The sequence below is a fragment of the Sorghum bicolor genome, chromosome 10, assembly GCF_000003195.3.
Source record: "Sorghum bicolor cultivar BTx623 chromosome 10, Sorghum_bicolor_NCBIv3, whole genome shotgun sequence".
Classification (NCBI taxonomy): Eukaryota; Viridiplantae; Streptophyta; class Magnoliopsida; order Poales; family Poaceae; genus Sorghum; species Sorghum bicolor.
Genome location: NC_012879.2, coordinates 13,569,901 through 13,591,320, shown reverse-complemented (window position 1 = coordinate 13,591,320; position 21,420 = coordinate 13,569,901). Strand labels below are relative to the sequence as shown.

The 21,420-nt window shown below is 41.4% G+C and overlaps 2 protein-coding genes across 6 annotated transcripts; both read left to right on the top strand.

The window, feature by feature from the left end:
- LOC8076402 lies at window positions 13,158-14,446 on the top strand. The gene is made up of 2 exons (XM_021450408.1): window positions 13,158-13,932; window positions 14,032-14,446. The coding sequence occupies exons 1-2, from the start codon at window positions 13,250-13,252 to the stop codon at window positions 14,237-14,239; spliced, it is 891 nt and encodes a 296-aa protein (XP_021306083.1). The 5' UTR covers window positions 13,158-13,249; the 3' UTR covers window positions 14,240-14,446.
- LOC8073749 lies at window positions 14,823-17,501 on the top strand. 5 transcript variants are annotated; one of them, XM_021448717.1, is made up of 3 exons: window positions 14,823-15,146; window positions 15,241-16,779; window positions 16,873-17,501. In XM_021448717.1, the coding sequence occupies exons 2-3, from the start codon at window positions 16,561-16,563 to the stop codon at window positions 17,305-17,307; spliced, it is 654 nt and encodes a 217-aa protein (XP_021304392.1). In that variant the 5' UTR covers window positions 14,823-15,146; window positions 15,241-16,560; the 3' UTR covers window positions 17,308-17,501. The 5 variants fall into 5 exon arrangements, with proteins under 5 accessions (XP_021304392.1, XP_021304393.1, XP_021304391.1 ...); XM_021448718.1 differs by having other exon boundaries at window positions 14,823-16,447; window positions 16,552-16,779; XM_021448719.1 differs by having other exon boundaries at window positions 14,824-15,146; window positions 16,576-16,779.

Below are 21,420 nucleotides of genomic sequence, written 5' to 3'. Positions count from 1 at the left end.
CACCCATGCATCAGTAGCCCTAGCAGAAAAAGGCCCAACCTCCTCCAGGGAACAAAGATCTGTGTCACTACTGCCACAAAGAGGGGCATTTCAAGCAAGATTGCCCTAAATTTTTAAAGATGGTAATGGAAAAGAATGGTGAGAACATTATTACTTTTGTAAATGAATCCCTTTATGTACAATATGCAAAATCTACTTGGTGGATTGACTCAGGGGCAACTGTTCATGTTGCAAATTCTTTACAGGGATTCCGTTCGACGCGGACTACGCAAAGAAAAGAAAGACAAATTAAAGTGGCAAATGGAGTCCAGGTAGACGTGGAAGCTGTTGGCGATGTTTCATTAGAACTTGCTAATAGTTTTATTCTTTTGCTTAGAGATGTTCTTTATGTTCCTTCTCTACAGAGAAACTTAATAATTGTGTCTTGTTTAGACAATGATGGTTATGGCTGCCATTTTGGTAATGGCAAGTGTGAGATTATCTGTAATAATGACAGTGTTGGTATTGCTTTTTTAAAGCAAGATCTTTATTTGTTATCACTTCGTGAATGTGTTAATTCCGTATGTGATGTGATTGATAACGTATCCTCGTCTGCGGTTTCCAATAGAAAAAGGAAGAGAACTCAAGATGCCTCGTCGAAATTATGGCACTGTCGTTTAGGCCATATTTCGAGAGGGAGAATAGAAAGACTAGTGAAGAATGACATTCTTCCTCCATTAGAATTCTCAGATTTAGACCAATGTAGAGAATGCATTAAAGGAAAGTACATAAAGAAAATTAAAAAGGATGCCAAAAGAAGCACAGGAATACTACAAATAATTCATACAGACATTTGTGGCCCCTTTCCTATGAAAAGCGTGGATGGCTATGATTCATTTATAACATTCACAGATGATTACTCCCGCTATGGTTATATTTATCCAAATAAAGAAAGAACAGAAGCATTGGATAAATTTAAAATATTTAAGGCTGAAGTTGGAAATCAGCATAATTTAAAGATAAAGATAGTCCGATCCGACCGCGGGGGAGAGTACTACGGTCGGCACACCCCATATGGCCAAATTCCTGGACCTTTTGCAAGGTTTTTACAGGAAAATGGTATAGTAGCCTAGTACTCCACACTGGGCAAACCTCAGCAGAATGGAGTAGCTGAAAGACACAATCGCACCCTAATGGATATGGTGCGTAGCATGATGATTTATTCCATCTTACCATTGAGTTTATGGATGGAGGCATTAAAAATCGCCATCTATATTCTCAATAGAGTACCAAGTAAGTCGGTGCCCAAAACACCATATGAGATGTGGACAGGAAGAGTGCCCTCACTAAATCACTTGCGTGTCTGGGGGAGTCCTGCTGAGGCTAAAGTATTTACCCAAATATTGGAAAACTAGATCCCAAAACAGTGAGTTGCCATTTTATTGCCTATATTGAAAGGTCAAAAGGCTATCGTTTCTACTGCCCAGATAGATACACAAAGTTTGTAGAAATAAGGCATGCAGTTTTCTTAGAGAATAAAATGATCAGGGGGAGGATGGTAGCTCGACAAATTGATCTTGAAGAGAAGCGGGTATGTGTACCCACTCCGATGATTCAGGATCCATTTTTTGAATTACCTATTCTTGTTGCGCCAACAGTGCCTGCCACTGTAGTGCAGTGCCAACACCTGTTGTTAGTTCCCCCGTGGCAACAATGGATGAACATGAGGAACCTGTCCTTCAGGATCCCGTGCAACCACCACCTGTTGCCCACGAGGAAGACCAACAACAGCCCCAAGAGGCACCCACAAATGAGACTCTTAGGAGATCTCAAAGAGTTAGAAGATCAGCTATTCCGGATGATTATGAGGTGTATAACATAGAAGAAGCTCAAATGGAGGGTGATCCCACCTCATTTGAAGAAGCCATGAGAAGCGACATTCATCGAAGTGGCTTAAAGCCATGGAAGATGAAATGGAATCAATGAGGTCCAACGAAGTTTGGGACTTAGAACCTATTCCTAAAGGAGCCAAAACAGTAGGCTATAAATGGGTCTACAAGACTAAATGTGACTCCCAAGGGAATATTGAAAGGTATAAAGTGCGACTTGTGGCGAAAGGTTTCACACAAAGGGAGGGAATTGATTACAATGAGACATTTTCTCCAGTCTCATGTAAAGATTCCTTCAAAATCATAATGGCTTTAGTAGCACATTATGATTTAGAGTTGCATCAGATGGATGTAAAGACAGCGTTCCTAAATGGGGATTTGGAGGAAAATGTTTACATGGCACAACCGAAAGGTTTTGTCATGGAAGGCAGAAAACAGATGGGATGTCGCTTAAAGAAATCGATCTATGGGTTGAAGCAAGCTTCAAGACAGTGGTACTTGAAGTTTGACAAAACCATAAAGCATTTTGGGTTTAAAGAAAACATTGAGGACAACTGTGTATATTCAAAGTTTAAGAATGGAAAGTTTATCTTTCTAATCTTGTATGTGGATGATATCTTACTTGCTAGCAGTGATATCAGTCTACTATTGGAGACAAAGAAGTTTTTGTCCTCGAAGTTTGACATGAAAGATCTTGGTGAAGCTTCTTTTGTTCTAGGCATAGAAATTCACCGAGATAGAGAAAAGGGGGTACTAGGACTGTCACAATAGACATATATAGAAAAGATTCTAAAGAAATATAATATGCACAAATGTAGTGCATCACCTGCACCCATTGTCAAGGGCGACAGATATGGGGATTTTCAATGCCCCAGGAACCAATTCGAGCTCGATCAAATGAAAGTGGTTCCATATGCTTCTGCTGTCGGAAGCTTACAGTATGCTCAAGTCTGTACGCGCCCTGACTTAGCGTTTGTTACCGGGTTACTTGGCAGATTTCAAAGCAATCTAGGACAGGAACAGTGGAAATTGGTAAAGAAAGTCTTGCGTTATTTGCAAGGGACAAAAGGCCTCATGCTGACATATAGAATATCAGAATCCTTGCACATAGAAGGGTACTCGGATTCTGATTATGCGGGAGATGATAGAAAATCCACGTCTAGATATGTCTTCACTCTCGCAGAGGGAGCTATTTCATGGGAAAGCTCAAAACAATCCGTCACTACATCGTCCACAATGTATGCCGAGTTTGTAGCATGTTATGAGGCAACGGGGCAGGTGAACTAGTCAAAGAAGTTCCTACCCGGTTGTGGTCGACAGCATAGATAAACCACTAAAGTTATACTGCGATAATAATCCAGCAATACAGTATGCTCACAACAATAGGTCAAGTGGTGCTGCCAAACACATTGACATAAAGTATTATGTTGTGAAGGATAAAGTTCGGGATCAAATCATAAGTCTTGAGCACATAAGGACTGAAAAGATGCTCGCAGATCCGCTTACAAAAGGTTTACCACCCAATGTGTTAAGAGAACACGTAGCCGGCATGGGTTTAAGGGAAAGCCTATGATTCCTGAACTATAAATAGCCCAAAGTTAAAGTTACTGTTTCAGATCAGAGACCTGCATTGTAGCTGTCAAATCTATCGGCGATAGACTGTGATGATGAAGCATGCTCTATGCACTCATCTGTGATGGAACGAGTAAAAAGTAAAGTGTTTAAAGTTAAAGTTTAAAGGTTAAAGAAAGGTTGAGATCAAGGGGGAGAATGTTGAAATGATCTCCCACCGATTAGGCCCAAAGGCCTAATCGGGCCTTGACCTGCGCCCTGATCGGGGGCGCCCAGCCCATCTATGGCTGGAGGGCCACTGTCACACTACGCTATAAATACAGGTGGGGGCCGCCGGCTCTCAGTACGAGGTTCACCGTGAGCCGCACTCCCCACCGAAACCCTAACCCGATATAGAGAAGGGCGCAGCCAGTGACGGGAAGCCCTCCGCGCCGCCACTGCACTGCACCGCCGAGTCTTCCCCACCCGTCGCTGCCCGTGCGTAGATCTGCATCAGCGAACCAGAGATGGCCGCCTCCAGATCCGGATCTTCCACCGCGCCTCCTCCTACTTCCTCCAATGGTATGAACCCCACTACTTCCCTTTTTCCCCTAGATCTTTCATAAGTGCACTCTTTTATACCGAATAGACTATGGTTACCCCACTGATTTACTCCTAGAACGATTCTATGTTCTAACACCAAGGATATCCGTATATTTTTTCTTTTCTTGCGAACAACCAAGGATATCCAGATTAGATGACTTTCAATTATTATACACAGGAGACATTTGCGCCATCTATTTATTTGGAGGGTTAAATGATTGGAACCTTTTTCTTCAAACACAACAAAAGATGTCCTGAATTTCAATTTCCTATAGAAACTTTTTTCAATGTTTACTAACAAGAACAGGCAGAGCTACAACCATTATGAGCTTAAATATGTCAAATGCAGAACCAGCTCTCGTCAGGTGACAACGATAAGTAAGTTCTCAAAAGGAATATCAGTGTTCATCAGTGAGCTTATAAGGCATTATGAACTCAATCTCCAGCATGGGGATCATAAAAAAGTATCAAAGTTTTCTTATTCTTTTTTTCATTCCATTATTGAACCGTCAGGTAAGTGACAGTACCATTTACTGTCTCTCATTTGGCAAATAAGCATGTTACGTGCAGGATCTGCCCTCCCGCACAGTCTGCCTCCAATCCCACGGCTCTCAACCTTTCATTCCATTACTGAACATTCAGGTAAGTGACAGTACACTTATACTGAATTCTCTAGAAAAGATATTTTTTTGCAAAACATTGAAGACCTAGGATAACGAAGATGTCTACATTGCTTTGTTGTATACTAAAATTTTGGTCAGAGAAAATAATACTGCTATAATTCTTGCGAAGCGATTTTGTTTATTTTTTACTGAGCAGATGTGAGGATCGAACCTTAATGCATGTCCTAACTGTACTTCTATTGGCTGATCAATTTTCCTGCATAGGTAGAGAAATAGTTATCAATTGCACAAGTAGGATTCTACAGTTTCTTTGTTATTGTGGCCAGGCCCGTATCTAGAATTTTATGGCCCTGGAGCAAAACATAAAATAGGGCCTCTATATCTAGACAAAATAAAATAGCTGAACTAGATTTCAGTGTCAAGAAACTTACACAGATCTCTCCATAAGTAATGGGTAAATACTTACACAGATTCTTGTGAGCCATGTCAAGAAACTAAATAAGCAACTAACACTTAGCCTAACTGAGCTTAAAGTAATTAAACTTAATGACTAAACACTGATTAGGGGCCCTTAATTTTTTGGGGCCTAGTGTGATCGCGCCACTTGCGCTGCGCAATATACGGGCCTGATTGTGGCATTGATTTTTTAGCTGCAACCAATCACTATTACCCATAAGCAAATAGGCAAGTTGATACAATATAGAAATAGCAAGATCTCATCACTCTGTGCACATTGACTCACACATGGCAATAATGCTTTTCCTAACAGATGACACTGTTGATATTAGCATTTTAGTACCAGGGAATAATTCATCAACTGGTATGTGGCACACTCCATCTCTCAAGTGTAAATTGTATTACGTTTTAGTATATTTCATTTTAATATTTTTAGACTGCAACGATTAAATCTAGATGGGAGATGGTGAATTTCAGGGCTGGTTTGACAGTAAATCAGTTTTCTTTTTTATCTACCAGGATGCTTATGAGATCAGTATACTATGGTACCATTTTTGACAACCTAATTTGTTTTCAGATTATATTGTTTGGTTTACTTTTTTTTATCTTATTCCGCATAGATCTGGATTGATATGGCCTTGCTTGCAAGATGCTTAATGACATTGGTACACCTTTCATATGTGCTTTATCAACTGGAACTACTATGCACTGGTACGTTTTGTGTTCCTCACATCTGGATCAATTTGGGTCATTAGATGTTGTGGAGCTCAGGAGGCTGGACGGGCTGAAGTTGGTGTAGATCGACATTCAGTTTGGGTTGTGCTACTATCACACTTATGAAGCTTCTTGTAATTGGCCATTATAGGCATGTCAGGCAGTAGCAGTTCATGAAACATGAAACTCCCTTGGAATATGATGTTTGTGCTGTAATAGCAACGCCGTGTCATTTCTTTTTGGTACAATAAAAGATATCCCATTTTATTCTTAACTATGGAAATATATATGTTCTTTTTCTTGTTTTCATGTGCATGCTCAAAATAGTACCGTATTGATAGCACTGGCATTTTTTCTTCTTTTAGTGTATGATTTATTTTTTTAGATGATATCGTAGTGTTAGCACCGACAATATACGATTCAATACTTGTTTCTCTTAAGAAGAAGCGGCTTTCTGTTGCATTTCGGTTTTAGCAACTATTTTGCCGTTCCTATTGATGTGATGCAGGAGAGGAATCGCTGGCTGGATGCGTGACCAGTGGGCCATTCTAAATCACGCTTAGTCTTCTCCATGGATCATAACACTTACAAGCAAGAATTGGCTTGCATGCTCAATGTAAAGTGACAAAAATAATTTCATAGTGGGTAATAGTATTTTTTATTTGGGTGCATATAGACACATTATTTGCTTGATTATTAATTTCATAGTATTATTATTTTATCGTGCGATCGTATATTTTTAATATAAAAGTTTAGTTATCCCGTAGCAACGCACGGGCACACTACCTAGTATACAATAAACAATAAACAACGGGTTCATGTGTAGTTCAGTCTCTACTCTCTAGTCACTAAATTAGACGATAGATGCATCTAAACGATTAAACCAGTCAAAAATGGTTTAAACGATGGCATATTCAACGGTGGCTAAACGGGTGTAAACACCAAAACATGTGTTTAAATAGCCTTTTATGATTAACGGTGAAAGTTTGGTTGCTCGATGAACTTCTTGGATGGTTAAAATTGCCTTTGCATATGGGGAAATTTTGGTGCTATTTGACTACAATTAAGTGGGTAACCTAACTACTCTTCCATTTGACTACAATTAGTTAGACAATAAACTTAATCTGTTATCTCGGTAGATCACCCATATGACGTACTCAACCAAACTCCATCCAGGGTACGCGGATGGAAAGGATCACTACAACATACAACGAGTTAACATCATATCACGTTAGAAGTAGTACATTAGGTTTACTGTAAGTTTGTGCCACACTTAGTCATTCACCACATCATCAAAAGTACACTAGCGCGGAAGTCTTTTATGAAAACAACACAAACAGATTGAGGCCCAACAATGGGAGAAGATGTGAGGGAGCTGGGTTCGGCCAAATTCAGCCCAAAGAAAGAAAACTGGAAGCCTAAAATGGGAAAAGAAGAAAGAAAGGAATTCTAGGTTGGAAATTTCAAAGAAAATTTGGCCCACAAGTTTTTTAAACCAATTATCTTTTCAAAAAAATTCCAACCTATTTTAAAGCTAATTTTTGAAAATTAGTTAAACAACATTTGGAAATATAATTACACTTTGTTAAAATCATGTTTCAAAAAACTTTTAAAACTATACGTTATAAGTCATTTTAAATCAATTTTTAAACCATTTCGAAAGACAAATAAATTATTGAAAAACTTTTTTCAAAAAATTTTTGGGGCCTAGCTTAAATTAGTTTTTAAACATCACTTTTATTAAATTGAATAAAACTTATTCATGGCTTGACAATTTTTCTTGTTCCATACAATGATGTAAATGCAATAAAATGTAAATTAAATTATATATTTTTTAAAAAAAAATCACACTTTTATTTGTTTAAATTGACATCAACTTAAACAAAGCTCGGTAAATCTAGAAACTCTAGAAAAAACATTAAATACTGTTGATGCAAAAGCTTCCCATCGGCAGCCACCTTTATCGGCAACCTCCCTACAAACTAGTCACCACTGCTCCATCTGCCGATTTACATCTCATTAACTCCAGATGCGTATCAAAAGATACGTGTCCAAAAACGGTGTCAACAAATACATTTATTTTATTTAATGCATTTTATTTACAACCCAAAATGGAAATTCTAGGCTGTGACAGAAATGAACTCAAAGTATGTATGCATGATACTATGCAGATCAATTGATTAATTTGTCATATATGAATGGTGATAACAATTTGAAGCTTAGGTTTTTAGCTAAATTACTTGTTAACGCTGTAAGGAATCATGACGAAGGAGAAAGACATTAGTGAGTCACATGGAGTGATCAAATTTTTCACGGTAACATGCTATGTAAGAGAAAATGCTAGAGTCGCTATTCTAAGGTAAAGAGGCCTGCCCATTTCCAATCCAGTTGGTTACATGAATTTCTACTAGTTCTGGTAAAATGTCACTATTGTGCATATAATTGTCAAAACGGTTATCCTATCGCCCGGACGTCCTGCGCCTGAAATACGTTTGGACGCCGCTCCATCCACCCGCCTGTCCCTGTATATGGTTTTTCAATAGAACTCCGCCTCCACATATCAGAATAGAACAAAATAGGATCAATTTCATGGCGTGCCCTATCCTCGGCTCTCTCACCACGACCCTGTCCCTATTCTCTAACACAACTCATTCCCCCATCGCTCTATCCTCTGCTCTCTCACCGCGACCCTGTCCTTGTTCCCCCGACGCATCTCATCCCCCCACCGCACCTCGCTCGTTCCTCACTTCTCCCCTGTCCCAGGAGTAGGAAACGCTTCAAAAACTGCAAATATCGCAAAAAATATGTAAATGTAGTGCAACATCAGAATATAAATATTGCACCATATAAAATTATATACTGCAACATCAAAAAATTGTGTAGTGCAACATTCAAAAAAATATGTACTACAACAACTCAAGCAGTAGTACTGCAACATCACAAAAATCAACCATGAAACATGAAAAATGGAACAAACTCAATAATCACGATTCAATGCTCTTCAACATTTTTAAAAAGTTATTTTCAATAATTAAAATTCCCTATTGCAACAATCCCAAATTAGAACACTCTTGCTGCAACATATGAATCACCCTACTACAACATTCTAATCATTGTTGCAACATCCTAGAAAAACCATTGCAACATCCCTAGAAAAAACATTACAACATGAAAAAACAGAAAAAAAAAACGTGAAAGGGGATAGGTTCGAGGTGCAGACTGCTCCATCCCCTGGTCCGCCACCGCCTCGTCCAGATCTAGAGAAGAGGAAGAGGAAGAGGAGAAAGACTTAGATTCAGAGAAGGAGGTGGATGATGGCTCAGATCTACAGACGGACCGACCTACCTCGTTGGAGTCGCCGTCGTCGTCCTCATCTACGGTGGAGAGCGGAAGCCGGGCCGCATGAAGGTTGCTGGGGGAGGGAGGAAGGAAGGGAGCACAGCGAAGCAGCTGCGAGCTGGGCATGGACACGGCGTCCGTCTAGGGGCGCTAGAGAGCAAGGCATGGTGGCGCGGCATCGAGCGGCCGGGGGCAAGCAATGCCGAAAAGTGGAGCAACGGTGTGGAAAATGGCGAGTATCGAAGAAAACTATGCGGTCTTCTTATCTTCATTGGTATGACCGGCCTTTTTTTCTTTATAACCGCATGACTGTCGCTCTAATTGGGCTGTAGGCCCGCACGCGTGGCGCCCGGACAGGACAAACATCCGGTTCGTATCATTACCGTTGTAAAAAAGGAGGCGATCTCAGACTTTGTGTGCAGAAATCAGGGGAGCTGGTTTTCTAACTTTGTAAGAATAAAATAGACTCCATTGTCTCTCTCTCTCTGAGACGATCAGATAACATATATAGATCATTGACTTTAAAGTCTAAATGAATAAATCATACTTGAAAGGATCAAGATGCCCAAGAGGGGGAGGTGAATTGGGCTTCTCTAAAAATTTAAGCAACCTATAAGCTCCAATTCAACCCGTTGTGCCTAGTGTGATCTAGCGAGCTACCGGATAAAATTTTTGCAACCTAGTTCCAATCCTATTCTAGCATGGCAATTCTAAGAATGTAAAAGCACAAAGTAAATGCTAGAATGTAAAGAAGTAGTGGAAGAAAGTGCTCGGCGATGTTTTGCTGAGGTATCGGAGAGTCACCACTCTCCACTAGTCCTCGTTGGAGCACCCGCGCAAGGGTCTTGCTCCCCCTTGGTCCGCGCAAGGACCAAGTGCTCTCTATGGGCTGATTCTTCGACACTCTGTCGCGGTGAATCGCCCAAAACCGCTCACAAGCTTGACACGAGCCACCCACAAGAACTTCGGGCGGTCTTCGTGCCTCCAATCACCACTGAACCGTCTAGGTGATGGCGATCACCAAGAGTAACACGCAAAGAACTCTCACTTGACCCAAACAAGGCTCTAGAGAGTGGTGGATCCACACTTGACTCTTGGAACTCACTAGAGGAGGATTCTCTCAAGAAATCACTCAAATCTCAATCCTCTCTAGGCTCTTGCTACTCTCTTGCTCCACAACAAGGTTCTCTAATGTTCAAATGGGCAAGAGAGCTCTCATGGACGAGGTGGAGGAGTATAAATACTATCCACGAAGTCCAAAGGTCGGCCAACCGTTTTCCACTGAAAACGGGGTCACCGGACGCACATTATGTTGCACCGGACGCGTTGCACTGAGCGTCCGGTGCTGCATAACGGCTAACTGTACTTGCTTCTGACAGGTCACCGGACGCTAACTTCCAGCGTCCGGTGCACCGTCCGGTGCTCGGGGAAGATTTACATGCTCCCTGCGCATGGGACCGGACGCTACCCGGTGCGTCCGGTGCTAGCATCCGGTGCTCAGGGCAGGTTTGCAACCTCCCTAGGTAAGGGACCGGACGCTACCTAGTGAGTCTGGTGCCAGCGTCCGGTGCCTAACCCTAAGCACGGCACTGTTCCAACGGCTAAGGACCTCACCGGACGCACTCACAGAGCATCCGATGCAGCGTCCGGTGCCCCATTGGGCACCCTAACTTCGTCGAAACGCGATTGCTCCAAAACGATGTTTGCTCCTATCGAACTAAGGACTATCTCCGAGCTACCTAGTGCTAGGTTTACCAAGTGTGCACCACACCTAAACCTAAAGTCTTGCCTAAGTCAAGTTACTAGATCAAAGCCCCTCTTAATAGTACGGTCAAAGGAAAACAAAGTCCTAAACTACTCTAAGTGCCCTTCTTCACCATATGGCACTTAGACCTAGTCTAGTCTTGACGATGTACATCCATCCTTTGAAGACCGAAACGATTTCCACTATTAAGTAGGCATGTACGTCCCTGTCCATCGAGTACCTATTACCATGACCTTACCTATGACTTTGCCTCTGCAAAACACACGTTAGTCATAGTAAACAACAATGTCATTAATCACCGAAATCATTAGGGGCCTAGATGCTCTTTCAATACTCCCAAGAAATTTTCTGTAAAAACCAATGAGGATGGTTTTAGTACTTTTCAAACCGGCTTAGGCCGGTTTTTGCTATCAAAACCAGCCCATGCCAGTTTCTAGACTGTACAAGCTGGTCCAAGCCAGTTTTCCTGTACTGTTCGAATTTGGATTGTATTTGACATGATTTGCAAGGGATTTTAGCCTCCCACGGGTTAAGTTTGCCCCACCCTATATATAAACGGTCATGGGTGATTGAGCACAGTATAATCACATAGAACACAAATCAATCTACTTTTACCTAACCTTTCTCATAATCTCTTCCAAACCTCATGATGCTTCTCCTCTCTTGATCTTGACCAAGGTTAGCACCCTAGAATTGATGACTAACCTGCAGGGCAATCTACCAACGTTCTCGCCCCGATAGGGACCCTCTTGTGCGAGAGCTTTGATGACTGCCTTGTTAGTTTGTCTGAAAACTAGACATTCTTCGTTATATAATCGAGATAGCTATCATTTGCTGGTTTGTTTGTAAACTTTGTTACTCTCCACCGTGAAAGCATGTTGGTTATCCGTGGGCTCTATGATCTATTTAGGACCTGTGTGTTCCAGCGTTCTGAGTTTGGGACCGACGTTCGCGTCAACCTTTGCTGCTAATTGTTCAAATATTGAATACTCATTACAATTTTCAAAAGCATACAAATTTATGTCTTTATGAAAAGCTAGGGCAGTGTTGTGAGAGCCTACCTGTAATATGATGGCTGCGTGACTGCACCGTGGAACATGTGACGAAAGCTTATTAAGAACCAACTGACGTACAACTACGGGCCTGTTTGGTACAGCTCACAACAGCTTCATGAGCTGTTGTGAGCTGTTTTTTTTTGCCAAACACTTATTTCCAAAACAGCTTCATGGCTGAAGTTGTTTTTCCCCTCCTCTCACAAATACATAAGTCGGATGAAGCTGGAAAAAAGTAGTTTATTGCAGCTTCTCCCTCATTTCTCTCTCTCAACTATGTATGAAGTAGTTGGTGAAGCTATTTTGTCAAACACTTTTTCCAAAACAGCTCAGCTTTATCTAGAAAGTCACTCATGAAGCTATTTTCTAAAAAAAACAGTTTTACTAATGAAGTTGAGCTGTGCCAAACAAGCCCTACAAATATGGAGAAGCAACAGATTTGTTCTTTGCTTCAAGGTAGCCGATTAAAGCGACCAATCGAACTGATGGTGCCTGTTTATTCCTCGCTTCCACCTCTACAAAACACCTCGTTGAACCGTGTGGTGGGCTCCAAGATTCTGTCCCTTTCTGATTTTCGAGCTGACAATATTCAAATGACAGGGATATGATACTCAGCGCTTCTGGTTTTCTAGGTCTGGACATTTAGTTAATTATGGTTAAATCGGTTCAATTACCAAGAATTTCAGTTTTGATAAAATGTTAACAGAATATATGTTGAAAGAACTATTTTTTTTTAGAAAGACTGCAAAAACTTGTTGTATTTTTATTAGGTGGATAAAAGAGAGAGAGAAAAAAAAGCCTAACAAAGATGCATCTTGTAATAAAACAAAAGGAAAAACAACAAAGGAAGCTTCCTATTTCGTATAATATAATAGGATGATAAAAAGGTACCCAATTGCTGAAGCTAAATACTACTTCCTATTGCTTTGATTCTTCAATAGTAGAAAATTGTCACACAAATAGTAGAAATTTGGTTCTTCAGTACATGAGGAACATGCATGGGATTGTCCGATTCCTTTCTTCTGCATGTAGATATATACAATCCTATATGTATGCATGCATCCATTCTTTGTTTTGTCGTCTTTAATAAAGATGTAACATTGGTGTGGAAAAGTTGTGCTTGCTTCCAGAGCTTGCAATGGAGACGATACTCACAATGCAAGGGCGTTACAGGAAGGCACAGACCCAGTATATATATATATAGGCAACGTGTACAGTTCGCTTGTCTTGGAACATATGCATGTATGTGCTCGACCAAACTAAACCCCCCAAATTAAAATGTCTTGTCCGATCAATGTCGAGGAAGCACAGGGAAGTCGAGCCATCAGCGTGGCCGACTCTGCTCCGGGCGACACGACCCTGGAGATCAGTGCGACGGGGAAGCGCGGCATCCCGGTGTTGGTGGCGCCGGCGCCGCTGCACAGCCAGAGAGACTGTGATGGCCGAGCCCGCCGCGGTGGCGCCACTGCAGAGGAGATGATGGGCAGCATGGGGTTCCAGGGCTTCCTCCTCCTGGAGGCGAGGGACGACGACGACCCGGTGGCGCAGCGCAAGAAGTGGTTCAGGGAGATGCGCGGGTGGCTGATGGTGCTGGCCACCGTCGCGGCGTCGGTGACCTACCAGGCCGGCCTGAACCCGCCCGGCGGGTTCTGGCAGGACGACAACGAGCACCACCACGCCGGCAACCCGGTGCTCCGGGACAAGCACTGGTCGCGGTACATGATCTTCTACTACTTGAACGCCACGGCGTTCGTGACGTCGCTCGTGATCATGGTGCTGCTGATGAGCGAGCGGTTCTACCACACGGAGGCCAAGGTGGTGGCGCTCATGCTCACCACCTGCATCGACCTCATCAGCCTCATCGGCGCCTACATCGCCGGCACCACCCGCTTCTTCTCCTCCTGCATCTACATCATCGTCATCGCCTGCGTTGCCTTTGCCGGGGTCATCTACATCGGAGAGTACGTGTGGTGTGTGATATATGCAATATACATGTGCTTGTGCTAATCGAATGGAATGCAGCTTCATGCTCTTTTTTTTTTTGTTGTTGATTTTTGCAGGGTGATGGCTGAAATATGCAAGTTCTTCATGAGAAATATGCCTTGCATGCTCCAGCTGGTGCAGAGCAGGTGGTTCCCGGTGCCGGCTGAGGTGGTGAGGAGTCTGCAGCAGCAGCCCGAGGAGCGCATTAGCCAGACGAGAACGACGGCGAGGAACAATCAGCGCGGTGGCTGCTGCGCCTGCTGTGCGCCGCGTGCGGAGGGCTGAAGAACGTGAGAGGGCACCACGGTGGCTTTCTGCTTCTGGAGGGGCAGTGAACAGGGATTTGATTGAGCGCAATGTAGCATACTAGTAGGAACTACAGTTACAAAGAGGCTTTCAATAAGCCCCGCCTTCCAGTACTTTTAGTGCACATTATTTTCCCGCAACTAATTGTAGTACACACCTGTTGATAATTAATAAAGGCTGCCTATATATGCTACATCATGTTTGTCTTTTTATACTTGTCTGGTTATGTATGATCTATCTCCACTTGAGTTGAGGTGGCTTGAGCTTTCTGGTTCAGTTGGTTTAGCACCTGGACTGGATTCGTCAGTAAAAGAATCCTTTCTATAAAAATAAAACTGTATTTGTAACCATTGAACTAGAGTTTTTGACCGAAACCGTTGAACTATAGTTGAAGTTCAGTACTGGCCGCCAATCTCAGAAACTTGATAAGGGCACTCACAGTGCAGACTCTACCGTGGAGTCTATCTCTATTAATTACACTGCCACATAGGCACTTTGCTGATGTGGCAGGCTAATAAATGAGGAAAGAGGGTAAAAAATGAAGAAACGACGTCTAAATAAGACGCCGAGTCGTCGTTCCATTCGAGGCCGGAAGACTCCATCAGACTCGCGTTGGGTGAGGGCAGCGTCGAGTCTATGGATCCCGTATGCCGCCGCCGCCCTCTTCCGCTCGTGTGCCACCGAGCAGTCTTCTCCCCCGCGCACTTCCCTCCTACGCGTGTGTCTTCTCCGGCGCTCATCAATCTCCTGCGTGCGCTGGGGAGGTGAAGCCGCCGTTGTCGCCAAAATTTCCAGGAAACACGCCTCTTTCAGGCTCCGTCCCCTCCAACCCTCCCGTTAATCTCCCACAATCTGCTGTCCATCTCCCATCGAGGTTCATATTCAGGTGCGTCCATACCTCCCTTCGATTCCATCTCCTCCCCATCAACTGTGACCGCAGAGATCTCCTAATCTTCTCACTAATAAATCGATTAAAAAAGACTTAATGGACGGCGAGGCAAAAGCACCCCTAGAACCCGTCCTCCATCCGTCCATGCTGCTGGGACCTGTGGTCCGGTCACCCGACCTGCTGACCCACGCTCAAGCTGGAGGCATCGGTGTTCCTCAAGTTGCTGGTGTTCTTCGAACTAGTGCTTCTCCCGTTGGTGGATGGTGGTCAACGTCATCTCCTCTACTGGATAAGTTAGATAAGTGGATCTGTTGATTATAGATGTTTTTTTTTTTGCTCAGTCTATTGAGATCTGCAAGGAATTTGATATTCTTCCTTTTTTTCTATTTGACATATGAATCTTAATGTATTGAAATTAGAATATATACCTTGGTGTTAATTTGACAGAGAAGCTACTGCAACTACTTTTGTGACCAACGTTATTTCCTTTCTCTATGAATGCTTTTTAGTTCTTTTCTGGTAGTTCACATAGTTGGCTGTTTTTTTGCATCTTAATTGTTTTATATATTGTAATGGATGATTAAGGCTATTATCTAAACTTTCATCAATGTTCTGTGGAGTATGTTTGTCGGTTCAATGATATACTATATGCGAATGTGATTCGATATATATCCAGTATATACTAGAAGTGAATGTTTACAGTGCCAGTTTACTTGCTGGAATGTGTTCCTCGTATGAAATTGTTGGTCGCCTGTGAGAGGTGTAAGTGTATGGTGGATCACACGTGATATGCCATAGTAGATCAATTTGTTTTGTGCTGCATAATAAATGTTTTTATCTGTAGAAACTACTATTACAAACTTTGCATTGGAAGTATGGTTTCTTAAGATGGAGTCTATGAGGTATGGACTCTATGATAGAGTCATGCATTGTGAGTGCTCTCATGAAACTTTGGGAATAAACTGGACAAATCATTTAGCCTTTTAGCTGGTTCCCAAGGTGGTTTTAATTTGTTGCTATACGTATTTTCTGAAGTAATAAATCTAACTTAATACTATCTGAAAATTCATAGAAGATTAGTCCTCGGTACATGGAAGGAACGAACAGGATTAGACCTCGGTGTAATGTAAAAACAAAATCTTGTTTGCGGTCCCCTGGTCTGTCTAAAATGAGACAACAACATCATGTGTAGTGTACAACTGGAGCATATTCCTTCCTGCCATGATCGGAGACCTTGATGACACGAAAAAGATTTGTTGCAAAAGCTGAAGACACACCTGTGGTGCTTTTCTTCTTTGGTACGTTATGCGTGCATACGTGCCCCATAAAACGTATCCAAAAATTTAGTTAGGCGCCTAGCTAGCTAGCAGCTTTTGAAGAACATCTCGTCGTCGTCACGTAGCTATCATCCATGGCTCCAAATCAGATGACGCCGGAGACGGGAGGACACGCTTCAGCGGAGGAGGAGCCACCGCCGCGGCCCAAGGGCATCCTGGAACGGATGCACAAGTACCTCCTCCTGCTTGCCATCCTCGCCGCCACGGTCACCTACAACGCCGGCCTCAGCCCCCCCGGCGGAGTCTGGGCTGACGACGCCGATGGCCACCTCGCCGGCGACCCCGTCCTGCAGGTACTGTACCTTGCATTGCATGCTGCATTAGCTATGTATATATACTATTAACTGCATGTAACACACTCTCCAAATAATGGTTACTTATGCCAGGCACACTACGCGGCGCGGTACAACGTGTTCTTCTACTGCAACGCGACGGCGTTCGTGGCGTCGCTGGTGATCATCATGCTGCTGCTGAGCAGCACCTTCAGCTTCCACGGGTACCGCGTCCGCGCGCTGCAGGCGGCCATGGTGCTGGACCTGCTGGGGCTCATGGGCGCCTTCACGGCGGGGAGCTGCCGGAAGGTCAGGACGTCGGCGTACATCGTGGCGCTCGCCTGCGCCTGCGTCGCCTACCTCGTCGCGCACCTGCTGCTGCACTTCTGGGTCCGGAGCAGCCGCTGCCCGTCCACCCGCCGGGAGGTCACCGAGCTGCTCAACCTGCATCGCCTCTGCCCCTGTTGCTGCTGCTGCTGTGGCCGGAGTGACGACGGCGGCGCTGCCGCGCAAGATGCTCCCAGAGGGACGACACGCGCACGCGTGTGATTGTCAGGTTATTGTGCGAGTGAAATATGCCTCATGACAAGACATTTGGTCCATGCTTTGACTGTTAAGGGTCAAATATACTCCGGCTGGAGTTTTATAACTCCGACACATAGTGCTATGTATGAGAGTACACATACATTTATTTATTACAATAGATAAATGAGAATAAAAAAAAAGAGGTGACAAAGGAATCAGAGGAAGAGTGCAATGGGTGATGAGGGGCCCTACCTCGACCCGGGTGATTGGATTGTTCACTCGGCCTGATAAGTTATGATTGAAAATATCGTTCACTGATTTTTTTTTTAGAGAAAAACACTGTGACAAACAGATTCGGTATATATATTTAAGTGAACAAGCTCGGGGCACTACACCGACTGTAGCAAATGGGCTGAATTCACTTGTTCATAGGCCCTGTTTTGGCGTAACGCAGTCAACCAAATAGTAGCACACAAGTAAAATCCAAAAAAAAACTGACATCAACATGCTTTCTAAAAGTAAAAATAAAATCGTAACTTCTAAACCAAATATCCTAATTAAAATCCGATTACATCATTGTGTTCTTAGCAATAAACTCTTCAAAACAAGCCCCCCTATAGACATGTTTTGATATTTTTATTTAAGTAAGGGGAAAAGTTATGATTTTGTATGCTCTGTATCTTATATTTTTTTTAATCACGAGGTGAAAATATCTTACAACATATACTCACATCACCCATATAAATGTAGGCATACACCACTTTGCTCCTGTAGGCACATATGAAAGAGTGAGTCGTAGATCAACACACAAATGCTATATTATGTACGTGCATTGTTTGTAACTACAAGAATATCTCTATTAAATTCTGACATAAATTAAAGAAATCAAAAAATATCTCTAATAATTTTTGAAATAAACTCAGAAAAATAAGAACACACATGTTAAGTACAAAACTTAAACTGAGTGTTCATATTGCACTAATGAGCCCTATCTAATCGAGCAATGAAATATTCATTTTTAGTCATCTTTTTTAAGATACATCATACTTTTTATAATCAAGTATCAAACTTGTTATAAGCAAGTAACAATGTTAAAAACACTCTTGGCAACTAAAGAGAGTGTACATTAAACTTTACAACTCTGTGAAAACAGAATAAGAAACGAACCAACAAGTTTGGCTATCAAACCATGGACACAAATTTGGGAAAAACCGAATGCAAGAAGAAGAGAGCCATCAAATTGAGAATTCAAATATATTCAGGATGTTGTTCAATTTTATTTAGTTTACTTTAGTTTTGCAAGTTCTTTCTCTTGTATTTTGTAGCTTTTTTCTTCGTTTTTTACTTCTTCCTCTTCTAATTTCTCTTGTTCCCTATCCGAGCCTCTTGCTTTGCACCTGCATTTATATAGTTTACAATTTTAATACAAATTAGGTAGGAGCCTTCCCTCCTGACTTGCTCAAAAAGAAAGTAGCTATCTCTACTATAACAGGCACATATGTATTGTATCAAATACATGATAAAATAGAACCGCAATACACAAATACATCATATTATCTTAGATTTGATGTGGTGATGCATTCAATTTAGGCCTTGTTTAGTTTGCAAAAATTTTGGTTTTTGGCTACTGTAGCACTTTGTTTTATTTGACAAACATTGTCCAATCACGAAGTAACTAGGCTCAAAAGATTCATCTCACAAATTATAGGTAAACTGTGTAATTAGTTTTTATTTTCGTTTATATTTAATGCTCCATGCATGTGACCAAAGATTCGATGTGACGGGGAATCTTGAAAATTTTTGCAAACTAAACAAGGCCTTAATGAAATATTTATATTGCAAATCTGTTTCATAATAACCAAATGATATCGATTTGTATATTCATTTATTTAAAATTAGAGCTTGTTTAGATTGCTTAGCACTAATTGTTAGGCTAAATTATAAATTAGTCATCTAAAATTTAGCCAAGTAAGTTTGGTTGAGTAGTGTTTAATTGTATCCCTAGACTCAAACACGTTTAGATAAACTAGAACTATCTTGTTTTAGAAAAAGGAAGATTTATTCTGATCTTTGCATAAGTTATGCACCCAATCAAAGTTTAAAATGAAACAAAATATGATAAAGAACAAGCTCTCAAAAAACTCATAAGAAATTAAAAAATATGCAGTAAGCCTATTTGAATGTGTAGCCTTGAAAGCAACCTATGAATAAGAAGATATTATCTCCGTTATTGTTGTCTTCATCACACAACTTACCATTTTAAAATTGAACGGTTATGGTACTTTTGTAAGGCCTTGTTTAGTTCACCCCAAAAACCAAAAAGTTTTCAAGATTCCCCGTCACATCGAATCTTGCGGCACATGAATGAAGCATTAAATATAGACAAAAACAAAAACTAATTACACAGTTTGTCTGTAAATCGCGAGATGAATCTTTTGATTCTAATTAGTCTATAATTGGACAATATTTGTCACAAACAATCGAAAGTGCTATAGTAGCGAAATCCAAAAAAAATCGCATCTAAACAAGGCCTAACAACCACAAGCATGTCCAACGTGTAGCCCGAAAAACAACCTATAAATAAGAAGATATACTTTTTTTGTCAAAAACCAAATAATTTTGACTCAACCAAATAGATAAAAAGATTGTGCTTGCTCCCACACAAACTTGAGAGTGTAAGTTTCCATCTAATTGTTGAAGCCAAGGACCAAAAAGAGTTAGCAAAGTTTGTTGGTGAACGTAAACCAAAAGTAGTTTCAAACACCCTCCAAACAAATTGTGCTACATGGCAATGATAAAAAAATATGTTGAATAGTTTCATTTGTGTTATAGAAGAAACATCTCTTATTACCTCTCCAATTACGCTTAACAATATTATCTTTATTCAAAATTACACCCTATAGAAAGAGACAAATGAAGACCTTAACTTTAAGAGGTAAATTTAACTTCCATATTTCTTTTGTACATTGATTAAACTGAGAAAGATCCATGGTTATTGAGATTCCACTTAATTCAATCTTATTGATCATCAAGTTGCACAATGCAATTCTTGATACCAATGGATTCCACTTTGCTAGCTTATCACCAGATAGTGTCCCACGGAAAGTCAAATTAAGTGGTATAGAACTAAAAACTTGAGCAACTGTTTATATTCTTTTTTCTGGCAATGTTGTATAAAGTTGGGTATTGTTCTTTGAGCTACATGTTTCCTAACCACTTTTCTTCCCAAAACCTTACACAGACCCCATTGTGTAGCTTAAAAGAAGATAAATTTAGGAAGCGATCTTTGACCTTCATAAGGCAGGACCAAAAGTGTGTATCTCTTGGTTTCTAATAAGTTTCCCCTAAAGTTTTGTTTTTCAAGTATTTATTTCTAAAAAGTTGTTGCCAAACCCCATCTTCATTTATTTATCTAAAGAGGCACTTACTTAATAACAAGCAAGCATTTTGTGAGTCCAGGATGCCTAAGCCACCCTATTCCTTTGATAGGAAGAGAACCCCCCCATTTTGTCATTCTCTAGTTTTTCTTATGGTTGTCCCCTTGCCAAAAGAATAAGATCTATAAAAATCTACTCTGCCTCTTCTTTTATGATTGTGTTATCACCTTCCAATTGGAATATGCATGTCTTCCTATGCCTACCATTTGCAAGAAAAAGTACTTTGTGTTGTTGTCACCCTCTAATAGGTTTTTAGTCTTCAATCCCTGAAACCAAGCGATCTCTTCCTCCCTCAGCAAATAGGAGATGATGTCCTTTAGACAACATAGTGTATCTTGCTCACTCGGAGAAAAAGTTGAGATGACCTTCATTTCTTTCTTTTCGTTCCATCTAATATTCTTAGACCATCCCCTCAAATATTGGCGCGTACATCTTATTTTATTTTGCCATTTCTGCAAAGAGTTCTCACCTCTATTCTCATTCTTCCATATTTCTCCTACTTTAGCATAAAATCCTTCCTTCATTAACCAACGCAATTCAAATTAAACAGTCGTTGGTTACCTCAAATGGCAGATGGTATGGAGTCTAGCAGTAAAGGTGTGTGGTCTAAAATGTCTCTTATTAAAGCTTGGACCACTGCTAATGGGAATTTTGGCTCTCATTCCATACTCACTAAAACTCTATCCAACCTTTCCGATGT

What these genes read in the sequence shown, in the direction of transcription:
- LOC8076402 (XM_021450408.1), top strand. Translation starts at nt 13,250, where the DNA reads ATGTCTTGTCCGATCAATGTCGAGGAAGCACAGGGAAGTCGAGCCATC. An exon ending in GGGGTCATCTACATCGGAGA is followed by an intron (nt 13,933 to 14,031) that starts GTACGTGTGGTG and finishes TGATTTTTGCAG; the next exon opens with GGTGATGGCTGAAATATGCA.
- LOC8073749 (XM_021448717.1), top strand. Translation starts at nt 16,561, where the DNA reads ATGGCTCCAAATCAGATGACGCCGGAGACGGGAGGACACGCTTCAGCG. An exon ending in CCGGCGACCCCGTCCTGCAG is followed by an intron (nt 16,780 to 16,872) that starts GTACTGTACCTT and finishes TACTTATGCCAG; the next exon opens with GCACACTACGCGGCGCGGTA.